Source organism: Poecilia formosa, unplaced genomic scaffold (genome assembly GCF_000485575.1).
Source record: "Poecilia formosa unplaced genomic scaffold, Poecilia_formosa-5.1.2 Scaffold32, whole genome shotgun sequence".
NCBI classification, from domain to species: domain Eukaryota; kingdom Metazoa; phylum Chordata; class Actinopteri; order Cyprinodontiformes; family Poeciliidae; genus Poecilia; species Poecilia formosa.
Window position 1 is genome coordinate 1,727,642 of NW_006799971.1, and position 27,605 is coordinate 1,755,246.

The 27,605-nt window shown below is 41.7% G+C and overlaps 2 protein-coding genes across 4 annotated transcripts in view; one reads left to right on the forward strand and one right to left on the reverse strand.

The window, feature by feature from the left end:
• LOC103136473 (SH3 domain-containing protein 19-like) overlaps positions 1–26,862 on the forward strand; it is a 30,087-nt gene extending 3,225 nt beyond the window's left edge. Inside the window, exons 2-22 of one of the 3 annotated variants that reach the window (XM_016670330.1) lie at positions 2,233–2,272; positions 3,392–3,432; positions 3,672–3,711; positions 3,934–4,054; positions 4,529–4,694; positions 5,843–6,838; positions 7,312–7,425; positions 7,578–7,687; positions 7,912–7,952; positions 8,157–8,370; positions 8,458–8,526; positions 8,605–8,742; positions 8,816–8,888; positions 9,411–9,466; positions 21,650–21,724; positions 21,828–21,883; positions 21,969–22,201; positions 24,752–24,804; positions 24,931–25,117; positions 26,436–26,524; positions 26,616–26,862. In XM_016670330.1, the coding sequence (XP_016525816.1) occupies positions 2,233–2,272; positions 3,392–3,432; positions 3,672–3,711; positions 3,934–4,054; positions 4,529–4,694; positions 5,843–6,838; positions 7,312–7,425; positions 7,578–7,687; positions 7,912–7,952; positions 8,157–8,370; positions 8,458–8,526; positions 8,605–8,742; positions 8,816–8,888; positions 9,411–9,466; positions 21,650–21,724; positions 21,828–21,883; positions 21,969–22,201; positions 24,752–24,804; positions 24,931–25,117; positions 26,436–26,524; positions 26,616–26,726 (3,023 nt within the window). In that variant the 3' untranslated portion in view covers positions 26,727–26,862. Of the gene's footprint in view, positions 1–2,232; positions 2,273–3,391; positions 3,433–3,671; positions 3,712–3,933; positions 4,055–4,528; positions 4,695–5,842; positions 6,839–7,311; positions 7,426–7,577; positions 7,688–7,911; positions 7,953–8,156; positions 8,371–8,457; positions 8,527–8,604; positions 8,743–8,815; positions 8,889–9,410; positions 9,542–9,644; positions 9,701–9,788; positions 10,019–12,568; positions 12,622–12,747; positions 12,935–14,252; positions 14,342–14,432; positions 14,680–21,649; positions 21,725–21,827; positions 21,884–21,968; positions 22,202–24,751; positions 24,805–24,930; positions 25,118–26,435; positions 26,525–26,615 lie in introns of those variants that run through there. The other 2 variants (XM_016670332.1, XM_016670331.1) reach the window with 2 other exon arrangements.
• Positions 15,645–19,071, reverse strand: LOC103136416 (40S ribosomal protein S3a). Its single transcript, XM_007549656.1, has 6 exons — positions 18,962–19,071; positions 18,383–18,486; positions 17,405–17,592; positions 16,202–16,410; positions 15,997–16,106; positions 15,645–15,814 (listed from the first exon to the last, which is right to left on the reverse strand). Exons 1-6 carry the CDS (start codon positions 19,021–19,023, stop codon positions 15,687–15,689), a joined length of 801 nt encoding a protein of 266 aa, XP_007549718.1. The 5' UTR covers positions 19,024–19,071; the 3' UTR covers positions 15,645–15,686.
• Positions 26,863–27,605: the final 743 nt, after the last annotated feature.

Here is a 27,605-nt window from a genome sequence, read left to right on the forward strand (position 1 = left end):
AAACAACAAGAGGAGGGACGGCCTTTGTTGTGCCTCCCATCTCCTGCATTCAGACGCTCAGCCTGGCCAATCTCGTGAGCTGGAATGTGGTTTTTCAGGAAGTGGACAAACTGAACCAGCCAGATCGACTCCGTCACCACTTCTGAATGCACTAATGGTGCATTAACACCTGGGCATCATGAAGACTTTTAGTGCATTCAGGAGTGGTGACGGAGTCGATCCGGCTGGTTCAGTTTGTCCACTTCCTGAAAAACCACATTCCAGCTCACGAGATTGGCCAGGCTGAGCATCTGAATGCAGGAGATGGGAGGCACAACAAAGGCCGTCCCTCCTCTTGTTGTTTCAGCAGGTGTGTTACTACCAGCTTCAAACACTGGCAGTATCATACTGGAAACAAGCCGGAGGGACAGAGCTCGATGAGAAATGTCCCCTTCGTCCTGAAGACGGTGTTTTAACCTTCTAGCGCCTCAGAGGTAGGAGCATTATTAGACATGTGGACAGAGTTGTGTCGTTTAGCACCGGTGAGACTCTCGCAAGTCTGCCGGAAGATTACACGAGGAAAATGGTCTGACCTTAAAACTCTGTGGGAAAAATCAAAACCTGAACCTCCTGTTAAAGTGTAACTTTCATCAGCAGCACTGTGGATCCAACAGTCAATCAGTAACAGGTGTGCGACAGGTGGATCTGACGACAGTGACGTAGGAAGCTCCTGGCGCCATCTTCAACCTCTACCTGCTATTTTCTTCTTGGTGTCAAAAACAATCAGCTCTTTGTTCTGTTTGAATACTACTTCTTAGAGAACTCTTTCATGCTTGTTCAGTGGCTGTTTGTGTTAGACATGAAAGTCAAAATCAAATATTGCACGAGAAGTCCTGAGGGTGTTCAGGGTGGTGTATAAATTTAATTGCGAACTGGTTCTTCCACATTCCGCCCTGCTGGTTCGGTTCAGGCTCTTCTATTTCTGGCTGAAGCTGTATGCTCAGAAACAAGGAGAGGCACTCCAGGGAAAAATGATTCATACTGAATCGACTCTTTATTTCATATGTTATGGTTCTAGGCATGTAAGGCTGTTGATCAGTTGATCACGGATCTTATTGCTCAAAAGCATTCAATGTTTTGAGCAGACAGGAAGTGAAGAGGCTAAACCTTTTATCTGGTGTGTGTTAAAAAAATCTCACCTGGTAGTTTATTTTAACTTTAGATTCCAATAACTGGTTCACTTTGTTCTTACTTTTCCTTATAAGAGCAGGTTTTTGTTAATAGTAGGAGCAACTTTATTTAAAAAAAAAAAAAAGGTGTACAGCTCAGACATATAGTGGCTTGCTAAAGAATTCATACACCTTGAATTTTTCCACATTTTGTCACATTGAAAACGAATATATGTCATTGGAATTGTATGTGAAAAAATACAAAGTGGGATACAATTATGAAATAGAAAAAATTATACACAATTAAAAACAGTTTTTACAAAATAAAAAATCTGAAAAGTGCAGTGTAAAAAAGTATTCAACCCCCTTTTGCCTGTAACCAACTGAGTGGAACTCAGTGCTGCCAATTACCTGTGAGATGCTTCATGTTCTTACCTGCATTAGGACAGATGATGAAAATTAATTGTTGTTCTAACTCTGGCATATTTACATTACCTGCATTTGCATTAAAAATGTGCACAAAGATTTGCAAGTGTTCTGCTAATGCTGAAAAAAACACAATTTCGCAATTGCGGTGTTTCCATTAAATTAAAAAGGCAATAAAAAAAAAATCACACCTTATTTACCTGAATAAGTTTGTTCACGTTTTAAGTCATTAAAATCATGCTGCGCCATGATCCTCCAACTACTTCCTGTTGTCTTCTTTTTCTTCTTCTTCTTCGTGGGTTGTGCCTGTGGCAACATCCGGTTGTTGGCTTACTCCACAAAAGTAAACCAATTTCGATACGACCAGAAGAAGAAGAAAAAACTCAACAGGCGCCAAAACTTTTATTTCAAAAAACCGAGTTTTTTCGAAGTTCACATATTTCAATTAAGCGAATTTATTTTTGAAATGTCGAATTCCGTATTTATATGGTCAATGGAAAAGCGGCTCTTGATGCTGACTGCTGACTTGATGGATGCATTGTCCTAATTTACTGGGTTTATCTGCTGGACTGATTACAACTGTGATTCAAACAAAACTTCAAAATACGCTTTTGAGTTGTTGCTCCTCAATAACGGAAAGCTGTGTTTTTATCCGTAGATCTGATTGGGAGAACAAAAACACGACGTCTGGACCACAGGTATGACTCTACCGTTTGAGTTAAACGTGAGGAGGAGCTGATACGTATCGTAGCTGCTCATTCAGTTGTAGAAACCAACTATTCAAATGATCGCAGTGTGAACAACAGTGACGCCGTTAGAACCACGGAACACACAGATACGCTGTTCAGTCTGTGTTTACAGCTATGCAGATCAATTAGATCGACGGTGATGAACAACAAGAAGGAGGACTGGAGATGTTTTCCTTCCCCTTCCTGCTCTGTGTTCTTTAATGAGGAGCCGCCTCTGTCTGGAGACGCTCCGTCTGTCTCAGGTGACGAGGCAGCTCGTCTACATCAACTGAACCTCCACCGTCTTCACTCTGAGAGTTAAACAGCCATAATGTCTGCATAATGAGTCATGCTTAAAGGAGTGCTTTTATACAGGATTTAACTTGAAGTTTGACATATATTACCGTGGCACTGCGTTAGCGTAAGGCTATCTAGGTTAGTTGCATCCAAACTTGCATTTAATTTGACAAAGTTTGGATGGAACAAGTCCGCTGTTTTTAGTAGTTTCATTGGGAGATGTTTTGTCTGTATCTCAGCACAGAATTATTTGTCTTTTTATCCTTTTAATTTGCTGTGTGAAGTACATCAGTGGTGTCAAAAGTCGGTCCAGGAGGGCGGCAGCCTGCATGTTCTCTTCTTGGTTTCAAACACCTGGATCAAACGATGGCTCAGTAGAAGGCCTAAGAACATTGACCTGCTGAGGAGGTTGTTACTACAACCGTGGAGAGAACTGAAACATGCAGGATGCCGGCCATCGAAGACCAACTGTGGACACCACTGAAGTACATGATGTGATGGAAAATTCTTGTTTAAAGTGTTGGGTTTTTTTCTTCTCCTTTTGTGTGTCACTAAATTTCCCCTTTTTATCTCTTTCTGTGGAAACCTTAATGCATTTATGAGTTTGGTTGTTTTTAGTTTTCCTTTATTGTCAGCACATTGGGTGGCTATGTTTGATAATTATGACAATGTCTGATATTTAGCATAAAGATTTATGATTTGTTTTAACGTCCTACTTTGTTATTCTGCTCTTATTATTATACAGGAATGATCATGTTTTTTAATAACTTTTTCTTAAATTCTTATTTTTAGTCAAGGACCACTGTCTTCTCTACGAGCTGCTATCAAGAGAAGTATGTTTTTATATATATGTATATATACATACACATCAGGGAAATTCATTTTTTTTTTATCATTCATTGAAGTTAAAAATAAGTCATTTTCAGACAAATGCTTGTGAAATCCTTTAGCTTTTTTATTTTTTACCACTTTTTTATTCAGTTATATTTTGAAACCTTTTTTTTAAAGTGATAGTTGTGTATTTTTAAAAGCAAGCAGATCAAAGTTCGTGAATGTATCTTTCTTCTTTCAGCAAGAACAAACTCTCAAGGTGACAACAGAGCAGAGAGGAGGTAAATATTTTATTAATCCATCATTCTTCTATTTACATCTTGATGGTGTTGTTTGCTCATGAAGGTGCGGAAATGTCAGGCATGAGGCAACCTCATCGGCTGCCAGGGCTAAATCTGTATTTATCGTGTTTGAATTGAACTGAAAGTGTTGGTCTGTGTGTGTATGGTGGTTTGTCTCTGTGGTGTGGCGTTCTCAGTAAGCGCTCGCTGTTTGTCCTTCAGGCGACCAAACATCACCATCGTCTCAGTGGAACCTCTGACCAGAAGCGCCTGGTTCACTGGAGGCCCAGTGGTTTTTCCTCCTCAAACAGGCTGGTCCACTGGCATCCCCACTGCTTCACAGGTAGGCTTTCTCTTCATATTTGCTGCATATACCTAGGGATACACAATATATCAGCACTAAAATCAATTAGTCAGTAGTCATAAAATGATATTAGTCATTTTTTAACATATTGGTATTGGTCAAATAAATAAAACTAGTCCAATCAATATTTTTTTTCATCTTGTTGCCATCTGCTTCTGTTTTTTTTTTTTTTTTTTAAAGGTGTTGAAACGGTTGAAAAATATGTATATCATCAGTATTTATGGCTCATCAGCCATACCAGCAATATCAATGTCAGACAGAACATTGACCTGCTGAGGAGGTTGTTACTACAACCATGGAGAGAACTGAAACATGTAGTTTCAGTTCATATTGGTGCATCCCTAAAACAATAAATAACTAAAAAGACTTAATTTCACAGACATTTCCTAATACTGGGACATATCAATACACTCAGATACAAGATAACATCAGACGCTCTTTTTCATGACTCAGCTGCCACCATCCTATGACCAGGTGATTAAAGAGAAGACACAGTCAGAGCAGCCGGCCAAGCCCACTGCGGCCCCACGTCAGAGTGGAACACAGACCCAGCTGCTTAGGAAACACTCTGATCCACACTGCGGCGCCGCCTCGCCACATCCAGGGAGAAGCCCTGCAGGTGAGGCCTGATCCTGGGATCTCGTTGCCTTACACAAGTGTCTTTCAAAGTAGAGGCTGTGATAAGGGGCGCTGTGGGGGCCTCTTAAAGCTGGAAGGAAGATGAGGGGGAAAAATGCAAAAATAAAAGATATTGAAATGGCATGCATTTTTTTAATCTTAAATTTTTCATTGTAATTTCTGTTTTCTGTTTTGTCATTTAAAAAAAAAAAAATTTATTTATATGTTATGTCTGATGCTCATTTTCGGGTTGGTTGCCTCAAGCTAGCATAGCTAGCAAGAAATGGAGAAGTTTCTGACAAGAAAAGGAGCGAAGGAACCGTGCTACAAAAAATCATGAGAACTGTGGGAATAAAATAAAAACATATTTTCGTATCAAAAGAGGGGATTGTAATAAGACTGTTGTTATTTGATATTGTCTGATGAAATTTTCTGTCACAGAATAAACTCATTGCCATCTAAAATCAGAAGTTACGAGGAAGCACTTATGCTAAATTAATGTAATAACTATTGAACAGTGAATAAAAATGATACTAAAAGTTGATGTTTCTTTACATATTTTGTAGCATTGTTTGTGGGTTTGCCAAGCGGGTCCCTGCCAGAGGTTAATTTTCTATGGAGGGCCATGGCATGGAAAGGTTTGGGAACCCCTGCCTTATCTCAAAGTACAGGTTCATCTCAATAGAAGAGCTTCAAATTAGCAAAAGACATTAGAGACCTGTTGTCGTTGCTGCTGTTGTACCAATTGTCCAGACCGGATGGGACCATTCAGGTCTTCTGGTTCTGGTCTGGTCCTCATCCCCAGAACCAAACACAGAGAACCAGCATTCAGTTTATATGCTCCACTAACCTGGAACAAACTTCCAGAAAACTGCAAAACAGCGGAAACACCAAGTTCCTTTAAATCAAGGCTAAAAACTTGCCTGTTTGGAGTTGCTTTTGATTCATAATAACTGGAATATTGATCAACATTGCCATCAAATGATGGCATTTGACAAAATGTAATGTTTACTGTTTGTTTCATAGATGGTTACTTTATTATGTTTTTATGGTGTAACGCACTTTGAACTGCTTTGTTGCTGAAATGTGCTTGACTTGATTCTTCTTGCCTCTGTTGGGCTCTAACTGTGATTTTCTTTCTGTGTTCAGCTAACAAGCCCCAAAAGCCTCCGAGGTCTTCATTTCCAAAAGCATCGGAGGTAAAAAGAGGCATAAAGGTTGTAGATAGATCAGCGGAGCACACCAGTACAGAGGGTTGTAGTCGTCCCTGTGATCCAGACCACTGGGAATCTGATGAGTCTGTCCCCCAACGTACGAGCAGATCCGTCACCGTCCACTGGACAAACGTGACTGATCATCAGTCTGACTCTACTTCTGTTCAGCGTGCTGCTTCAAACCTAGACAACGCTCAGAGACCTGTTCCACGTCCCCGAACGAAACTGAACAAAAACGACACAAAAGAGGAGCATCAGACTTTGGTTACACTTGGAGAAAACTGTGACGTGTTTCAGTCTTTTCCACGAGACGTTCCCACCAATAAGTACTTGGAGGAATTACTGGAGGTCTTCGGTGAACGTAGCGAGTGTGAGGAGGGCCGGTACTACATCAACCAGTTGTATGAGAAGTCGTTGGATGAAGATGCAGATGGAACAATGAGTGACGACCACAATCACCGAAACATCCGTGCCAGGATTCAAGCTTTTGAGAGCCAAACTGGTACCGAAGAGGACAATGGGTCACAAGCAGCCACACCAAACCTTCCACCCAGGAGGGCCACCTACAGACCCCCAGTTGCTTCTAAACCTCCTGCAACTTTTAAACCTAATGGCACAAATAACTCCAGTCAGAACATGTTCGCTTCTCAAAACTCACAAAACCAAGAACCGCTCACCAGACCCAAGCCTCCTACCAAACCAGTGGGGCATTCGGTGAGAGAGGAGCTGGAGGCCTTACACAGCAACGGGGGTCAGCCCCACAGGTCACGACCTTTCGGGTTGACCAGGTCCGACGGCGTCGACAAAGAGGAACCGGCTCCGCTTCCGCCCGTACCGCCGGTGAAACCATTCAAAGAGCCACTCAGACCCAACCTGAACATAAACAACTACAACTCACACGAGGAGAGTGAGAGCGTGGCCGGCCCAGTCAGTGAGTAGAGCTTTGTTTCTGTTAGATGGCCTGCTCCGGTGAAAGATTGAATCATTCTTTAAGTTTGTAATTAGGGCTTAAAAATAGCATTTTCGTACCAATCCGATTTTTAGCAATTTAGTTTTTCTCGTTTTCTTTTTTGAAAAGAAATCAGAGATGACAGAAAATACCATGTTCCACTGGCAGATTATTTCACTTGTAACAGGACATTTTCCCCAAGAGTGAAATAATCTGCCAGTGGAACTTGAATATTTTTCATCAATATTAAGGAATTATTGACTTAAGACAAGCTCCTATATCTTGTAAGCTAGCTACATCTTATTTCAAGTGTACTAAGACAGTCACATTAGAAACTAGACCAAAACTACTTGGTATGATTTTGTGTTTTTGCAGTGCATCATGGATGTCCAACCTTTTCTTGTCAATGCAGCGTAACTACATGGCTAATCGGTCGGCTTTCTCTCTTTGTTCAGAAAAAGTGCCGCTCAAACCTCAGTATAGTTTGGCTGGCGATGTCAGCTCTGTCAGCAGACAGGGCACATGGAAAAGACCAACCACCATCAGGGTTCCTAGCAAGGCTGCTTCAGGTGAGCGTGGAGTTTCATCTTAACAGGTCCAGAGTGGAATTTGTGTGATTTCCACACATTTTTACCTGCTGTCAGCACTTTTACCAAGCTATGTCAGAGCCCTGAGTTGGTCATATTTTTCCCATTAAACATGGCTCTCTCTTCAATGACAGATAACTTTCTGGATGATGCTCCTCCTCTTCCAGTTAAAAAGCCCATAGGATCAACAAACTCCTCCTCAGCGAGCTATAAGGAGACCCTTAGATCCTCAAAGTCATTTCAGGTGAGACTGACTTCACCGAGAGCCAGAAATGTGAAAGGTATGAGAATCTTCACAGGCTGAAAGGTTCTGCTGACAGTTTATAAGCAGCTAATATCTTTCCTTCAGTAGGAAAGTCTTAAATCTTTATAGTGTAAATGTGGTGTCAGTGGTTCTACTGTGCAGCCCACCTTTACCTCACATGTTTAATAGGAGTACTGAAAATCTGTCATGTTGTTGCTTTGCAGAACACTTTCAGCGCCGGACCAGAGCCGCCGCTTCCACCCAGGTCAGTTAAAACAGTTTTTATATCCCAAACTGCAAAAAAACAAAATCTTACCAAGTATTGTTAGTCTAGTTTACAGTCCAAATATTTTAGAATACATGAAATAAGACAAAACTTACAAGTAACTTTTCAGCAAGATATAGGAGCTTGTTTTAAGTCGATAAGATGTGACCCAGCTGAGGGTTCCTGATGGGTTTTGTGCTTCAGGAAGCCCAGTGGGAACATAAGCCTCCCTCCCCGGCCCCCTCCGGCCAAGACGGGCCCCGGCAGACCTCCCCCCCCCAGCCTTCAGGCAGCGGGTCGATCTCAGTCGGAGCCGCAGCGATCTTCGCCAAAGTTCAAGTCTCAGAAGCCGACCAAGAAAGGCCTGGTGCTGCCTCCCAGGCCCGCTCCGGGCCACCGCCTCTACAACAACTACATGGTGAGAAAGATACTGGCTCAGGGCTCTGCGTGTGTTTGAAATTCATCTTTCTGAGACGGCGTTTCAGTTTTGGGTTGTCGCCACCAGCTCCCGCTCCCTCACGGGATCGCATCTGCTGATTTTGACGGGAGGAACTCGGAGGAGCTGACTCTGCAGGTGGCTGAAACATCCACAGCGTCGTTCTGTGTAGACTGAGTTCTACAGAACCTTATGAATTTGGTGGTTTCCTAACAGAAAGATGAAGTAATTCTGCTTCTGGAGAAGATCAGCCACAGTGAGTTTGAATGCCAGATCGGAGAAACCAGAGGGAGAGTCCACAAGTCCCGAATGAAGATCATAACTCCTCTGGACTCTGATTTTTCACACCCACAGGTAATTAATTGGTTTAGGAAATGAATCTGTGGAGGCTAAGCGCTAGTTTGAGAGCTGATCTGTTTCCCTGCAGGAAGAAGGTGCAGCTGCTTCGGGTGGATGTGCCGATGGGCTCAAGGTGAAGGCTCTGCATGACTTTGTTCCAGGTAAGAGTTTACGTTCTTTGACTCTGCATTTATAATTAACTGACAATTAAAACCCAAACCCCATTATATTGTTATAATATTGTCAGATGACAAATGTGCTCTTTAATGATGTGCTTCTTTTTTAATTAAATTTTATTTATTCTTTTTTTTTTTTTCAAGAAAAAAAAAAGCATATTAAGAAAAATTTAGCCTTTCTTATTACAGAAAGACAGTTGGCCCTCTTAACTAAGAGGGAAAAAAACAGGCTTTTAAGAAAATAATAACCGATAGTCGATCAATAAGAATCAACTGTAACTCATTAATTGATAACTTTCATCTCTGCCATGTACTAATCAGCTGACTTTTAAAAGCAGCTGGTTACACTCTATTTATTTAAGGAAACAGAGGTGAATACTAAATTTCTTGATGTTTTGCTCTGGAGATGGTGTTTTTTTTGTTTTTGTTTTTTTCTTATTTTCTTAAAACAATCTTAGAAAATCCAGTGTTTTATTTGAGACTTTAAATCTTTGGTTGTGACCACAGAGGGCCCGTCGGAGCTGAGCCTCTCAGCAGGAGACGTTGTGACTGAGGTGGAGCAGGTGGACAGCCAGTGGTACAGAGGCACCTGTAACGGCTCCACTGGGTTCTTTCCCATCAGTTATGTCGAAGTACTGGTAAGTTTCAAGCAAGCAGCCATTCTATAAATGTAACGTAGAGAAAATCTATGAATGAATGAAAGGAAGTTGATGGTGATTTTGTTTTTTTTCCCTCAATTAGTCCAAATCACCCACACCGTTAGCCAAGAAGAAGAAGACGCAAGCTGCCTCCGTCAGGTACTGTTCTGTTGGCTTTTGAACCTTTGCGTTGTCCTTGTCCAACCATCCCAAGAGGCTGACCGGACGTGTGAATTGTCCCCAGCAGCGGTCCCAGGTGTGTGGCCCGGTTCGAGTTCGAGGGGGAGCACAGCGACGAGCTGTCCTTCTCGGAGGGGGATGTGATCCAGCTGAAGGAGTACGTGGGGGAGGACTGGGCTCGGGGGCAGGTCGGCGTCTCTGTGGGCATCTTCCCTCTGAACTTTGTGGAGGTCATCGAGGATCTGCCTCCACCTCCGAGGCAGCAGCCGGGTCCGGCTGCCGGGGTGGCGCTGCCAGGTGAGGACGATTCACACCTCATGTTGGTTCTGCTTTAGCTGAAGTAATCTGAACCGGGTTCAGGCTCATCCTGTCATCTTAAAGGGGCAGTATTATGTAAAATAGACTGTTTTTTTTTTTAGCTTTACCTGGAGTGTTGCTTTGATTCTTAAAAGGATTTTAATAAGTTAACAGATGTACTTACACGCATATATTTTCTTCAAAATTAGTTAAAATCAAATTAAATAAAAGGAGGTTGTTTCTAATGTTGCTAGGTAACAGAACGACGTTTTGTACTGCAAAGTAAGAAGAATGTAAGTTAATATTGTATATCAACACTTGTCTGATAAGAGAAGCAGTAGTTTGGATGACGCTATAATGACCATAAATGTATTAATTTATTCATAAATGAAGTCACATGAACAATACAGTAGATGAACAGAATGGGGTTGTGGTTATAATTAATGTTGGAAGAGTTCACAGCCCCCTGTGAACTCATACAAGGCAGCCATGTTAGCTTACTACATTAGCGGTAGCATCTCCCGGAAAATTACGACTTTACTAAGGCTGCCTGTCTCAGTCTCACCTAAGACAACATACAAACAACCCGGAAAGTCGCCACCCATCAGTTCTCTTTAAAGATTCTAGACTCGGCGTAAGTGGTATTCCTTTTTGAAATAAAACACGGGAAAACTGGGTGTGGGACAGCCAAGAGAAGGGGGGAGGGGGCTGGGGGTCTAGGAGGTAGCGAAAACTAATATGCCAGCATTACACGGTGTAAGATTAACAACGGCCCAAACCCGTGTTTCAAATCAAGCTTTAAGATAATGTATCAAACTTCATGCGCAAAATAAAATATACTACAGAAATATGAAAGCATAGACTCACTGTTGGGGTTGGGTTTGCGTTCGCCTCCATGGTCGCCAGCCTTGGAGATGCTGGTATTTCTTCAATATGACACTTGGGTCATGTGATTGGCTGGGTGTTGAAATCTGACAATGATTGCTAATGTCTGTGACCTGAAGTAACCTTGCCATTTTAGTACAGCGAATTTTTAGACGCTGAATTTGAGACGATTTTTTGCATTTTTTTATTCAAATTCTGATGGCACATATTTACTTCCATAAAAAATCCTTTAATCTCCCATGCAACCATTCAGCTGTGGAAAACCTCTAGGTGAACCTAACAGCTGGTTAAAACGTTGTCAAAGGGTTAAAAGGCGGAGTTTCAAAAAGAGCGGGAGTTTTTAAAGAGACAGAGGCCCAATTTCAAGGCGCTAAATTACAAAATCAATTATAGCAACTAAAGATAATATAGTTACTTGATTGTGCTATAAAATATGCCATAATACTGCCCCTTTAATGAAATGACCTCATCCGTTCTTCAGTCTTCATGGAGTTGCTTCTCTTGCCTCAGAGGAATTTGTGCCTCTGTTTTTGTTTCATTAAAGTCCGGTCCAGACGGAGGAGACTCTGCATCCAAATACAAGTCAGCAACTCCGGCAACTCCTCTGCTTCCATGTACATTAATGTTCAGCTGTTCTGTTTGACCAACAAAATGTTTCAAGTTTACAGTAAATAAAAGATTAGTTTCAGTTGTTATTTTCCCCCAGAGGTGGATTGATTACAACTTCAATGACTGGGGAAAAGAAAAACTAAAAATAATAATTGGATGCACAATATTTTATCCGCATTGGGTCAAACTTATAGGTGAATTATGGGTTCAAACAAGCCACGGGCGTCGAGTTCCACATTGACCTTTTTACAGGCATCAACAGGCTCCTGGGATCATCTTGGCTCAATATGTGAGATTTGGTGGAGTTTATTTGAACCAGTTAGTTTCCTGACATGGATCCAGCTTTGAAGTCAACAAACTGTCTACAGAGTGAAGGTTGGGCTTTGACAGGAAGCTCCAGAAGCTTCATGTTAGCCTGCTGCAAACATTGTTTGGGATCATTGTCCTATTGGAACACCAATCTGGACCCAAACACAAACTGTGCAGTGCAGTACTACCACTGTCAGAAACCCCACAACATGGTTGCCACCACCGTGCTTCACAGTGAGCCGACAGTTTTCTGGTCTGTGTTCTCTGACCATAAGACTTTTCTCCAGATGCCATGTGAGTCTACAGAAGCTGAGAGCGGACGGAGCGGCATCATTTCTTTCCTGATGGTTTTCTCAAGATAACGAGTAAATCTTGAGAAACAAACTGAGTGTCGGTACGACTCAACCATGAGGACAACCAGAAACGTTAGTCCGGCTCGAAGACGTCATTGCGGGACCAGTAGCCCCGTTTTTCCGTTGTTCCAGGACGAATCAGGCAGCTAACTTTCTTGTCAGAGCGACTGAGTGCCTCAGATTATTAGGAGACTTGGACACAAATACTTGTTCCAACAATATCAGGCACGTCAAAGATGGTTTTAGTGCAGATGTAGGCTAGCGGTTGGCTTGTTGAAGCACCCTGTAATGAGCTCAGTTGCAAATGAAGACACCTGCAGCAGGCTGGAACTCTGCCAGATCCTGTGTCAAATGCAAACTTAGTGCTGCTTCATTATTGTTATTGTTTCCACAGGTCTTGCTGCTCATTCTGCCTTTGGACAAGCAGCAGCTGCCAAACCTGCCCAGGTAGCCATTATTTACACAAGCATTAACGTCACCAAAGATCAGACTGGAACACATGAACCTAAAACAGAAAACTCAACGGATGCTTATGACTTAAATTTACATTCTGATTCTTCTGTTCGTCCTCAGACCGCCAGGTCCGGTGTGCAGTGGGCGGTGGCTCTGTACGACTATGCGGCAAAGACCCAGGACGAGCTGTCATTTCAGAAAGACGATTGCATCCTGATCACCGAGCACCTGAGCGAGGAGTGGAGCAGTGGCAGGCTCAACGGCAGGGAGGGCATGTTTCCCAGGGCCTTCGTCGACATCTCGTCAGGTACAGAGAGTTCTCAGCAGGGTGTTAATGGTTCTAAAAGCTGAAAACTTAACCGCCAAAAGTTTAATGTGCAAACCTAACCCTGCACGATGAGGAGAAAGTTCTCTATTCAGATGTTCAGTATTTAATCATATGACAAACTGATCAATAAATATGCATGTCATAACCCGATCCATGTGAACAGAGAACCAGCAGATGTGGAGAGAATGTCGCCCTAACTTGTGCAGCTGAAGCTGTTTCATCTGAGACTGCATTCACACCAGCCCTGTTAAATCTGCTTTAATCCAACTCCAGTAGATTTGTTTAGAAAGTCCAGTTTGCTTGGGGAGGTGTGAACACGTAATCCAACTCTGGTCCCCCTACAATCCTCGGTTTCAGGTCGGTTGAAGTGAATTCTGGTGCGGTTCAAACGTATGTGTGAATGCCAAGCGGTTCAGAGACCACTCCAGAAGCAGGAAGTGGAGTAAAGCGCAGGGCACTCTGGGTAAATACAACCAAAAGTAGCACTAGAGGCAGAAATGACCTGTAGATTTATTTATTTATTTTTTATCAAAACAAAAGAGAAATCCTCCAACAGCTAAAATCACATGTTGTATCACGATATAAGGGTGTGATATCGGTCGATATAGATAACTTTTGTTCAGTTTTTTTGTTTTAAAATATCTGATATCCTGCCAAACTGATGACAAGTTTTCCTGTTTTATCCACAGTTTTCTCTCCAAATAGTTTTTATTTTTAAGCAGTTTTGAGGCACAGTGGCAAGACATAAAACTGCTGCTGCACAAGTTACTCAACACGTTGTTTCTTTGTAACCAAAGAGCGAATGAGTGTGTTGATGGTACCAACCTTGCGTAGCTCGCCATGAGAGGTAAAGAGGTTATAGACTTTCCTCTGCCTACATCTCCCAGAATGCTGCTTGATTCTGGATCAGAGTCCAATGTAATTATTGGACATTTTATTGGATGTATCTTCTATTGATTATGTTATTGCATTAAATATTATTATTGGTTTGTCGGCCATCCCGGCATTTTGCAAAGAAGGAAGCTGCGGTCAGCATCTTCTTCAGAGGTTTTTGTGTAGTTTCCTTCAGTAGTTCTTGGTGCAGCACCACCACAGGTGAGGAGGGCAACATGTATTTCAAAGGGTTTGGTTGGTTTGACTCAGTGCAGGGTGAAAGTTAACCGCAGCAGCTGAAGATGGAACAAATGTAATTTTGGCCCTCAATCGAATATCACCTACCGAACTATCAGGTGTGAAAACAGCTTAGTTGAGCGCCGATAAACGGTGAAGATTAACCCATTGCTGCGTTCCTCATCAGGAGAGCAGCAGGACGGAGCCGCTGGCTGCCTGATGGGAACGGCTCTGTACAGCTTCACATCAGACTGTGAGGAGGAGCTCTCACTCAAGGTACGGTGGTGTTTGTCATATTCATTCTTCATTCTCAATACGGAACCAAAACTCAGGCCCCAGCCCACCTGTCCTCTTCCTTCACCCGCAGGTCGGGGACATCGTCACCAACCTGGAGTCAGTGGATGATGAATGGTTTCTGGGGGACTTGAGGGGAAAACGGGCCCTCGTCCCTAAAAACTATCTACAAGTTATTGATTAACGGACTTGTGGATTAAACCGGTGGACGTTTAATCAGTCGTGTTTGGAAAGCATTATAACTTAAACAGTATTTAAAGTTGTGCAACTTTTCTCAAGCATTTACTGAATTACGTTCCAAATAAAGATTTTTAACAGTATTTCTCTAGGTCTATTCTGAATTTAACTGAACACTTGCTCCCCCTAGTGGTTCTTCATCATCCATGCTACTGAAATGTTTGGCCCTTACAGATTTTTAGTGTATTAATTATTTGCTCTCTAATCTGAATAAGTCTGCACCGGAATTTGACCAGCAGTAGTTATTTGAAGCCTCCAGTCCTCTTTGATTAAAAGCTGAAGTGTGTAAGTTATTACCACTCCTGATATTATTAATAATATACTTGATAACTCAAATGTACGAGATTAAATGCATTTCAGTTCAAGAACTGAAACTCATTAAAATGATCTTTTAGGGTTTTTTTTTTTTTTTGCTTCCAGTTAATGGAAAACCCAGAATTCAGCTTCTCGGAAAATTTGACTGGAAACGACCACAAATTATGGCAGAACCTAATCATGCGAGACACCAGATATGAGATGGTTATTCTCTACAAATATTGACCCCTATGAATCAACTGCATCAGTTCATGGGAAGTTTAGTGGAAAGAAAATGTGCACAATCCAACAGGAGGAACCAGTTTTGACTGTAAAGCAAAGTCCATCAGAGAGTTGGCTGGAGATTCTTAAGGTGTGGAGTGGAAAAATCCCAAGATCTCCCAGCTATGAGGATGGAGGTGGAAGCATCATGTTTTGGGGAAGTTTTTTCTAGACAACTGCAAGGTGTGGAGCAGATGGGGAAAAAACCAATCTGTTTGCTCAGCTCCTCAGCAGAGTCTCAGGCTGACTGCCTCCAGAACTCTCTGCAGCAATTACAGCAGGAAACGTTTCACTATGATGGTCAAGACCTTGTACCTCTGGAAACCTCTGAACATTTCATTAATCCCTCATATCTCTATATCACTATGAATAAAGTTACTGAAATGAACTCTGAATTATTTATTGAATATGACCTTTTATAGTAAGAACTGACACCAAAAGCAGCTCCTTCACAAACACAGCCACAGACACGTTTGTTGGTCATTTACATGTTTTATTAAATCTGTTGGGGTGTTCAGACAGTCTCCTGGATGGGGGGCTCATAACCATCGGCCCTCTCCACCTTGGCTCCAGTGTCATCCCCAGAAACCTTTGCGGTGGTGGTGGAGCCGCCTTCACCGTGGAGCTCCATCAGTTTGCCCACTGGAATGAAAAAGAACAAATTTGTTTCTTTTCCTCCCGCCTGTAACGGTGCTGAAGCAGTGATGTCCAAGTTAGAGAGGAGCATCAGCTGATCTCAAACAGTAATCAGGCAGTCATATGGGACCGAAACAGTATTTCATCACACGCTCCCACATGGCCGTCAACAGAGGAGGTGGACCTACGTTCAAACTTGGGCTTCTTCAGCATCTTGACCTTGCGGACGTAGACGTCGTGTAGGGGGTAGATGGACTGACACGCCTTCTCTATGTCTTTGCCGACACTGTCAGGGATCCTGAAACGCACCATAAAAAAACAAAGCGCGTCAGACATCTTCCACCCAAACATCAGGAGTTCAGCTTCCCTCTGCTGCTCAGGAAGTGGACTTACAGCTTGTTGACCACTTCCTTCAGGTCGTTGGTCTGGACCTCACGCGTCATGATCTCCATCATCTTCTTGCGGATCTGGCGGACCTGCTGGTGCTGGGCGTACGACGTCTTCCTGATCTGGTTGGTGCGCTTCTTTGTGAATCCCACGCAGAAGAGACGCAGGAGGTATCCGTCGGTCGTCTTCACGTCCACATGGGCCTCGATCATGGTCTGAGGAAAAACACCGGGACACATTCTCAATCTACTGATCAATGCAAATCACAAGACAGCGTGGAGTTTAACTCCTACGATCTGCAGATCTATTTACAAGGCTGATCCAGGTAGAAAAACACACATGTTCCAGATGTCCATGTCAGCCAGACTGTATGCCAATCTGAACCCCGAATCAGAGAGCGACCATGACACTTTCACTACAGAAGTTTGTTGTCAATCTACTCAAAGCAACAATATATGGAACGATGACTAATAATACTTCATTATGTCACATCTCGATGTGTTGCTTTAGCTTCTCTAATCAGCCATGTTCACTGATGCACTAATTAACTACAACCCGTGTTGACCGGTAACCATAACTGGTCTCTGCAACATTATACTCAAACTGGGAAAATCATATTCACAAACTAGAGATGCACCGATCAAACAATATCTGAATCTGTGCCAATATAGAAAAAATATCTATGTTGGACAATGTGGCTGATCCATAAGGACAAATCTATTCAGTATAAGTCTATGTTTTGTGCTTTTTTTCCCCCCCTTCTTTTTTTTTTTAATTTTACATTGTCTGTTCTACTCCTAGTTGCACTGACTGAACAAATTAAAGTTGTTTTTACATGTTTGACCAAGCTTGTGAAGCTAATTGTATATTTAGGTGTGCTATACTGGTGCAGAGTTAGCAAATTAATTTGTAATTTGCACATTTGTCTGATTTTCTGTATCAGCTGATACTAAACCTTTTGCATCGTATCAGAAGTAAAAAAAAAAACAAAAACAAAAAAAAACGGGGATCCCTATTGGAAAGCCCCACATAGTCAATATCTAAACCAGTACCAATACTGCCACAAAACTAAACCAAATCATCTTCCATTCTTGTTCAGGCTGACAAATGATCAATTTATTTAAAAAAACCCAAAGAAGAATAACTGCAGAAAACAAACATCTGAAAAGCTCACCACAGCTTAACAATGAAGCTGCTTCCAAACATTACCTGCCACTTCTTGACCATGGAGCACATCTTGTCGCGGGTCAGATCCATGCCGTGGAAGTTGGTGAGGCAGTTCTTGCCCTGAACGTCCTCGGTGACGAGCTTGAACTTGCGGAAGGCCACCTCGTCGTTCTGCAGGTCAGCCAGGCTCACCTCGAACACGCGTCCCTTCAGTCCATCAGAGGCAATCCCTGACAAACAAAGAGGAGCGTAAAGAGTTCAAACAACATGACAATATGAAGAGGAGCGGCGATTCAGTCTTATCCTGACGGGACTAGAGTGCGGTCCCACTTTTGACACATTTTAGGTGTCAAAAGTGGGATTTTTTTTTAGTTTCCACCATGGAAATTCCTCATGATTTGAAGCCACAAACATAAACTCTCTTTACAAAAAGACAAAATAAAGAGGTCTGAGGAATATTAGTTTAGCAAATTAAACATATACAACAGTACACCTTTCAAAATGGATATTTTGTTCAACCTTTCGTATCCAGTAGTTGGTATAAACTAGCCTGAACCACATGCTACTGTGCAACCAATACTGCATAAAGTGTTCCTGCTGTTCTAACACATCCATCTTCTTTATCTTTGCATTTTTTTTGTAATACATTGTTCATCTAAATCATTATTATTTGTATCCTAAAAAAACCCTGTTTGTAGTATAAAAACAAGAAGACAGTAATGGACAATTTGAATGTACAACTTGCAAAAATGAAGTGATCTACTAACCAAGAACTATTTAGAACCAAGTAATTTTTACAATTCAAAGTAACTAAGAGTATTATAGAATCATTTAATCCCAACAATCTGTGCATGTAAAGCTGAAAAATACCTATTTATTATCTATTACCAATATCTTTGCTGAAAACACAAGGAAACTATTGTGACTAAATGTTAGCTGTACATTTGTTTTCCCTAAAAGACCCTGTAGAGAAAAATGGTTACATATTAAAGTGTCCCCGGGTACAGAATGCAGACTTACTGGTTCCCTGAGTCCTGGTGACCAAGGTTTTGCCAATGTTGCGGATGTTGAACATGGCTGGTGCCTTCACATCGTACCAGTCCTTCTTAGAGAACGGGTCCACACTGTGAACAAGAAACAGTTTTTAGCTTTAAACTTCTTCAGCACTCTCTAGTGATTCTGAAATGTAACTCAGCCTAACGGTAAACTCTTTCAATTGGTCTGGAGCTAAACTGTGCTGCAGGCAGCTAACTCATCGCTTAACACAGCACTGCTAACATTTAGCAGCTTCGGCAAATATCGCTACAATAACTGACTACAGAGACACCGAACTCTACCCTTTCTCTAGGCATACTGAAAACAGTCTCTGCGCTTTGTGTAAGTTAAACTAAGGGGTAGAAAGCCACATTAAGAAGTTCTGCTAGAGAGCGTGTCTGAGCTCCATACACAGATACAGAGGCCGGCAGCGACAAGACCAGCGTCCTCACCTCTACAATCTGTTTAATATCAACTTCATCCGTCACATTTATCTCGCCGAAAGAACAACGGTGAGAAGCAGAACACCTATTCCGTGTACCCGTGAAGAAATTTTTGACTTACATCTTCTTTTTGGCACCTTTTTTGCCGCCTTTGGTCAGCCTCTTATTCTTGCCGACTGCCATGTTGGCTACAGGGAGCGAAAGAGGAGGAAACAGGAAATCTCGCGAGAGTTAAGGAGAACGTCAAGCCGGGGACGTGACACTTGAATTATCGCGGGTTCTGGTCATTTCTGTGGGCTCCCTCTGCTGGTTAAAGGCTGCTTACAAAAATAGTGCGGTCAAACTTTTGAATTTTAAATTTTGCTTTCTTTAAATTAAAATTATTTCACCAATCAATGAAAAATATAAGTCATGCGAACTAATATGTTTAGAGTCCATTAGTTTTTATAGTACGTATTTCATAGCATCCAAAACAACCTTTAAAGTATAGGTTTTGTCTATTTTGGTTATTAAAATTAACATAAAACTTGTTTTTCTTTATTCAAAGAATGTCAAATGAATAATAATAACAACGAAAATACAGCTATTAAAATTAATAAAGGTAAAATCTCAGAATTGTTATCTTGTCAATTGGGCCTGTAATTGTAAGTAAATGTCATGTGTGGTACATATTTATTACACTATATTTTAAATTTTTCTTTTTGTTACTTTTGATGATTATGGTCTCCAACTATGAAAACCCTACCTAAATAGGCTTCTCAGAAAATTTGATTCTTAATCTGGAAATATTGACTTGCTGAATATTCAAATGGTTGTAGAGGCATGTTTGAATGATTTTGTGAGGTTCTCAACCTGAAATCAAAAACTAAACCAAATCGGTCCATCAGCACAGGCAATTGATGCAGATGAGAAAATTTTAGTTACTTAGATTCCCAAATTAAAATCTGCATAAGATGAAAAATGACAGGTACAAACCAAAGCATCCATCGGTCATTTATTTAAATGGATAGGAACACAAACATACAACAACTTCTACTCAAAAATACACTTGACAGATTCAATAATGAAACTTGACTAAACACACATAAATACAGGTGACCCATACTCAATGGATGTTGTTGAGAATAGACAAATAATACACAATTAATGCCCAATTAAAATGCACTTTTCTAGATTTCAGATTAGGAAAGTTTGTCAGTCAGGGTGCAGTGACGTCCTGGACTTTGGTACCTTTGGTCTTGGGAGAAGTGGGGCAGCTTTTCCTCATGCAGATCTGAATGGGCAACACGCACGCACGCACGCGCGCGCGCGCGCGCGCATACACACACACACACACACACACACACACACACACACACACACACACACACACACACTGTCGATGCTTGGCTGTCTGGAACCTTTGGCCTTTTCAGTCAACTGTCTTCTTAGTAATTGTGTAAAAATAGAAAAGGAGAACTTGATAAGTCCAGTTTTGAGTTTTCGTTAGATTTAGAATCTACTATTACATGCCATATGAGTTTGCTTTTTTTAATTGAAATTTTGAAATAATTACATTATAATGTTCTGATTTATTGTTATTTTACATAATAATAGTAATAACAATTGAACAGAAGCACCCAAAAAAGCTTCCATAGAAGGGAAGACTGTTTTAAAACATTCAAAATCAGTTTACCAAACCAATATTAACTTAAACTATATAAAAAAGTATACAACAAAAAAATCTGCACAGCCTTCACTGAAATAGGATAAAACTTTATATGATAAGCAATTTATTTGATCCACAAAATTCCTACAGAAAATGTTTAATCAATGACTTTTGACCTAAAACATGCAAAATAATTTTTCTTTCAAAATATTGGGAGTAAAAGTGATTAAAGTAATAGTTATCGTCAGACATGGCAATATCACAAGCTTTGAACAGGTTTAACTAGTTTCTTTGCATTAACAGGTCAAACAGGCATGTTGACTGTCTCCGCCTACGGTGACCCTGCTAGGAATGTTGTCTGTTAGTATAATCCCTCCAGCTACCAATGCCAACTAATGAAGGAAATGCAAGTAAAAACAAGCAATCCTGTAAAATATGAACAAATAAAACACATGTACCTTCCTTAGCTCTGTGATGTTTGGTTTTTACCAGCTCTGATCGGTTTAGAAGATGTAGCAAAGATAAAATTATAGAAATGCAAACAATAGCTCATATAACTCAGACTAAAATGAAGTCTGAGTTCAGTGGAAATATTTCATGGTAAGGTAGAAAAATCAACAGCTTGGATCCATTCTGTGTTGCATCAGACTCGAGGTGCAATGGGCTGGAAGATAGTTTCTCCCCACTGGTCTTTGTACTGACCAGGCCGTGTTTAAAGGCCACACAGTGTTGATACTGACCATGCCACCCACCTTATGTCTTTATTGTACATCACAACACTCCAATAATCTCAACCTGGTTTCTGAATCACAACAAGATGATAATGAGTTGTTGAATCTACCAGGAACTTTGGTGGGTCTGAAGGCAAAAGGTTGTCCAATGGGCCCCTGATAACATGTATCTAACCCAGTGATGGTTTAATGTAAAGAGTGAGTTCTGGTTTTGTTCTTAGTGTGTTCTATGGCCTGAGAGGTCACAAATTTTTTTTCTGCTTTTTGAAATATTTAAAGTTGATATTGTACATTTCTATTTTAAAGAGGCTTTAAAGGGCCAGTATTATGTGTTTTCCAGGCACACAGTGTCAATAAACGATGCTGCCTTCAGTTGTTAGAAAAATGCTATCTATATTAAATATGACCTATAAATGAAATNGTGGAGCAGGTGGACAGCCAGTGGTACAGAGGCACCTGTAACGGCTCCACTGGGTTCTTTCCCATCAGTTATGTCGAAGTACTGGTAAGTTTCAAGCAAGCACCCATTCTATAAATATAACGTAGAGAAAATCTATGAATGAATGAAAGGAAGTTGATGGTGATTTTTTTTTTTTTCCCCCAATTAGTCCAAATCACCCACACCGTTAGCCAAGAAGAAGAAGACGCAAGCTGCCTCCGTCAGGTACTGTTCTGTTGGGTTTTGAACCTTTGCGTTGTCCTTGTCCAACCATCCCAAGAGGCTGACCGGACGTGTGAATTGTCCCCAGCAGCGGTCCCAGGTGTGTGGCCCGGTTCGAGTTCGAGGGGGAGCACAGCGACGAGCTGTCCTTCTCGGAGGGGGACGTGATCCAGCTGAAGGAGTACGTGGGGGAGGACTGGGCTCGGGGGCAGGTCGGCGTCTCTGTGGGCATCTTCCCTCTGAACTTTGTGGAGGTCATCGAGGATCTGCCTCCGCCTCCGAGGCAGCAGCCGGGTCCGGCTGCCGGGGTGGCGCTGCCAGGTGAGGACGATTCACACCTCATTTTGGTTCTGCTTTAGCTGAAGTAATCTGAACCGGGTTCAGGCTCATCCTGTCATCTTAAAGGGGCAGTATTATGTAAAATAGACTGTTTTTTTTTTTAGCTTTACCTGGAGTGTTGCTTTGATTCTTAAAAGGATTTTAATAAGTTAACAGATGTACTTACAAGCATATATTTTCTTCAAAATTAGTTAAAATCAAATTAAATAAAAGGAGGTTGTTTCTAATGTTGCTAGGTAACAGAACGACGTTTTGTACCGCAAAGTAAGAAGAATGTAAGTTAATATTGTATATCAACACTTGTCTGATAAGAGAAGCAGTAGTTTGGATGACGCTATAATGACCATAAATGTATTAATTTATTCATAAATGAAGTCACATGAACAATACAGTAGATGAACAGAATGGGGTTGTGGTTATAATTAATGTTGGAAGAGTTCACAGCCCCCTGTGAACTCATACAAGGCAGCCATGTTAGCTTACTACATTAGCGGTAGCATCTCCCGGAAAATTACGACTTTACTAAGGCTGCCTGTCTCAGTCTCACCTAAGACAACATACAAACAACCCGGAAAGTCGCCACCCATCAGTTCTCTTTAAAGATTCTAGACTCGGCGTAAGTGGTATTCCTTTTTGAAATAAAACACGGGAAAACTGGGTGTGGGACAGCCAAGAGAAGGGGGGAGGGGGCTGGGGGTCTAGGAGGTAGCGAAAACTAATATGCCAGCATTACACGGTGTAAGATTAACAACGGCCCAAACCCGTGTTTCAAATCAAGCTTTAAGATAATGTATCAAACTTCATGCGCAAAATAAAATATACTACAGAAATATGAAAGCATAGACTCACTGTTGGGGTTGGGTTTGCGTTCGCCTCCATGGTCGCCAGCCTTGGAGATGCTGGTATTTCTTCAATATGACACTTGGGTCATGTGATTGGCTGGGTGTTGAAATCTGACAATGATTGCTAATGTCTGTGACCTGAAGTAACCTTGCCATTTTAGTACAGCGAATTTTTAGACGCTGAATTTGAGACGATTTTTTGCATTTTTTTATTCAAATTCTGATGGCACATATTTACTTCCATAAAAAATCCTTTAATCTCCCATGCAACCATTCAGCTGTGGAAAACCTCTGGGTGAACCTAACAGCTGGTTAAAATGTTGTCAAAGGGTTAAAAGGCGGAGTTTCAAAAAGAGCGGGAGTTTTTAAAGAGACAGAGGCCCAATTTCAAGGCGCTAAATTACAAAATCAATTATAGCAACTAAAGATAATATAGTTACTTGATTGTGCTATAAAATATGCCATAATACTGCCCCTTTAATGAAATGACCTCATCCGTTCTTCAGTCTTCATGGAGTTGCTTCTCTTGCCTCAGAGGAATTTGTGCCTCTGTTTTTGTTTCATTAAAGTCCGGTCCAGACGGAGGAGACTCTGCATCCAAATACAAGTCAGCAACTCCGGCAACTCCTCTGCTTCCATGTACATTAATGTTCAGCTGTTCTGTTTGACCAACAAAATGTTTCAAGTTTACAGTAAATAAAAGATTAGTTTCAGTTGTTATTTTCCCCCAGAGGTGGATTGATTACAACTTCAATGACTGGGGAAAAGAAAAACTAAAAATAATAATTGGATGCACAATATTTTATCCGCATTGGGTCAAACTTATAGGTGAATTATGGGTTCAAACAAGCCACGGGCGTCGAGTTCCACATTGACCTTTTTACAGGCATCAACAGGCTCCTGGGATCATCTTGGCTCAATATGTGAGATTTGGTGGAGTTTATTTGAACCAGTTAGTTTCCTGACATGGATCCAGCTTTGAAGTCAACAAACTGTCTACAGAGTGAAGGTTGGGCTTTGACAGGAAGCTCCAGAAGCTTCATGTTAGCCTGCTGCAAACATTGTTTGGGATCATTGTCCTATTGGAACACCAATCTGGACCCAAACACAAACTGTGCAGTGCAGTACTACCACTGTCAGAAACCCCACAACATGGTTGCCACCACCGTGCTTCACAGTGAGCCGACAGTTTTCTGGTCTGTGTTCTCTGACCATAAGACTTTTCTCCAGATGCCATGTGAGTCTACAGAAGCTGAGAGCGGACGGAGCGGCATCATTTCTTTCCTGATGGTTTTCTCAAGATAACGAGTAAATCTTGAGAAACAAACTGAGTGTCGGTACGACTCAACCATGAGGACAACCAGAAACGTTAGTCCGGCTCGAAGACGTCATTGCGGGACCAGTAGCCCCGTTTTTCCGTTGTTCCAGGACGAATCAGGCAGCTAACTTTCTTGTCAGAGCGACTGAGTGCCTCAGATTATTAGGAGACTTGGACACAAATACTTGTTCCAACAATATCAGGCACGTCAAAGATGGTTTTAGTGCAGATGTAGGCTAGCGGTTGGCTTGTTGAAGCACCCTGTAATGAGCTCAGTTGCAAATGAAGACACCTGCAGCAGGCTGGAACTCTGCCAGATCCTGTGTCAAATGCAAACTTAGTGCTGCTTCATTATTGTTATTGTTTCCACAGGTCTTGCTGCTCATTCTGCCTTTGGACAAGCAGCAGCTGCCAAACCTGCCCAGGTAGCCATTATTTACACAAGCATTAACGTCACCAAAGATCAGACTGGAACACATGAACCTAAAACAGAAAACTCAACGGATGCTTATGACTTAAATTTACATTCTGATTCTTCTGTTCGTCCTCAGACCGCCAGGTCCGGTGTGCAGTGGGCGGTGGCTCTGTACGACTATGCGGCAAAGACCCAGGACGAGCTGTCATTTCAGAAAGACGATTGCATCCTGATCACCGAGCACCTGAGCGAGGAGTGGAGCAGTGGCAGGCTCAACGGCAGGGAGGGCATGTTTCCCAGGGCCTTCGTCGACATCTCGTCAGGTACAGAGAGTTCTCAGCAGGGTGTTAATGGTTCTAAAAGCTGAAAACTTAACCGCCAAAAGTTTAATGTGCAAACCTAACCCTGCACGATGAGGAGAAAGTTCTCTATTCAGATGTTCAGTATTTAATCATATGACAAACTGATCAATAAATATGCATGTCATAACCCGATCCATGTGAACAGAGAACCAGCAGATGTGGAGAGAATGTCGCCCTAACTTGTGCAGCTGAAGCTGTTTCATCTGAGACTGCATTCACACCAGCCCTGTTAAATCTGCTTTAATCCAACTCCAGTAGATTTGTTTAGAAAGTCCAGTTTGCTTGGGGAGGTGTGAACACGTAATCCAACTCTGGTCCCCCTACAATCCTCGGTTTCAGGTCGGTTGAAGTGAATTCTGGTGCGGTTCAAACGTATGTGTGAATGCCAAGCGGTTCAGAGACCACTCCAGAAGCAGGAAGTGGAGTAAAGCGCAGGGCACTCTGGGTAAATACAACCAAAAGTAGCACTAGAGGCAGAAATGACCTGTAGATTTATTTATTTATTTTTTATCAAAACAAAAGAGAAATCCTCCAACAGCTAAAATCACATGTTGTATCACGATATAAGGGTGTGATATCGGTCGATATAGATAACTTTTGTTCAGTTTTTTTGTTTTAAAATATCTGATATCCTGCCAAACTGATGACAAGTTTTCCTGTTTTATCCACAGTTTTCTCTCCAAATAGTTTTTATTTTTAAGCAGTTTTGAGGCACAGTGGCAAGACATAAAACTGCTGCTGCACAAGTTACTCAACACGTTGTTTCTTTGTAACCAAAGAGCGAATGAGTGTGTTGATGGTACCAACCTTGCGTAGCTCGCCATGAGAGGTAAAGAGGTTATAGACTTTCCTCTGCCTACATCTCCCAGAATGCTGCTTGATTCTGGATCAGAGTCCAATGTAATTATTGGACATTTTATTGGATGTATCTTCTATTGATTATGTTATTGCATTAAATATTATTATTGGTTTGTCGGCCATCCCGGCATTTTGCAAAGAAGGAAGCTGCGGTCAGCATCTTCTTCAGAGGTTTTTGTGTAGTTTCCTTCAGTAGTTCTTGGTGCAGCACCACCACAGGTGAGGAGGGCAACATGTATTTCAAAGGGTTTGGTTGGTTTGACTCAGTGCAGGGTGAAAGTTAACCGCAGCAGCTGAAGATGGAACAAATGTAATTTTGGCCCTCAATCGAATATCACCTACCGAACTATCAGGTGTGAAAACAGCTTAGTTGAGCGCCGATAAACGGTGAAGATTAACCCATTGCTGCGTTCCTCATCAGGAGAGCAGCAGGACGGAGCCGCTGGCTGCCTGATGGGAACGGCTCTGTACAGCTTCACATCAGACTGTGAGGAGGAGCTCTCACTCAAGGTACGGTGGTGTTTGTCATATTCATTCTTCATTCTCAATACGGAACCAAAACTCAGGCCCCAGCCCACCTGTCCTCTTCCTTCACCCGCAGGTCGGGGACATCGTCACCAACCTGGAGTCAGTGGATGATGAATGGTTTCTGGGGGACTTGAGGGGAAAACGGGCCCTCGTCCCTAAAAACTATCTACAAGTTATTGATTAACGGACTTGTGGATTAAACCGGTGGACGTTTAATCAGTCGTGTTTGGAAAGCATTATAACTTAAACAGTATTTAAAGTTGTGCAACTTTTCTCAAGCATTTACTGAATTACGTTCCAAATAAAGATTTTTAACAGTATTTCTCTAGGTCTATTCTGAATTTAACTGAACACTTGCTCCCCCTAGTGGTTCTTCATCATCCATGCTACTGAAATGTTTGGCCCTTACAGATTTTTAGTGTATTAATTATTTGCTCTCTAATCTGAATAAGTCTGCACCGGAATTTGACCAGCAGTAGTTATTTGAAGCCTCCAGTCCTCTTTGATTAAAAGCTGAAGTGTGTAAGTTATTACCACTCCTGATATTATTAATAATATACTTGATAACTCAAATGTACGAGATTAAATGCATTTCAGTTCAAGAACTGAAACTCATTAAAATGATCTTTTAGGGTTTTTTTTTTTTTTTGCTTCCAGTTAATGGAAAACCCAGAATTCAGCTTCTCGGAAAATTTGACTGGAAACGACCACAAATTATGGCAGAACCTAATCATGCGAGACACCAGATATGAGATGGTTATTCTCTACAAATATTGACCCCTATGAATCAACTGCATCAGTTCATGGGAAGTTTAGTGGAAAGAAAATGTGCACAATCCAACAGGAGGAACCAGTTTTGACTGTAAAGCAAAGTCCATCAGAGAGTTGGCTGGAGATTCTTAAGGTGTGGAGTGGAAAAATCCCAAGATCTCCCAGCTATGAGGATGGAGGTGGAAGCATCATGTTTTGGGGAAGTTTTTTCTAGACAACTGCAAGGTGTGGAGCAGATGGGGAAAAAACCAATCTGTTTGCTCAGCTCCTCAGCAGAGTCTCAGGCTGACTG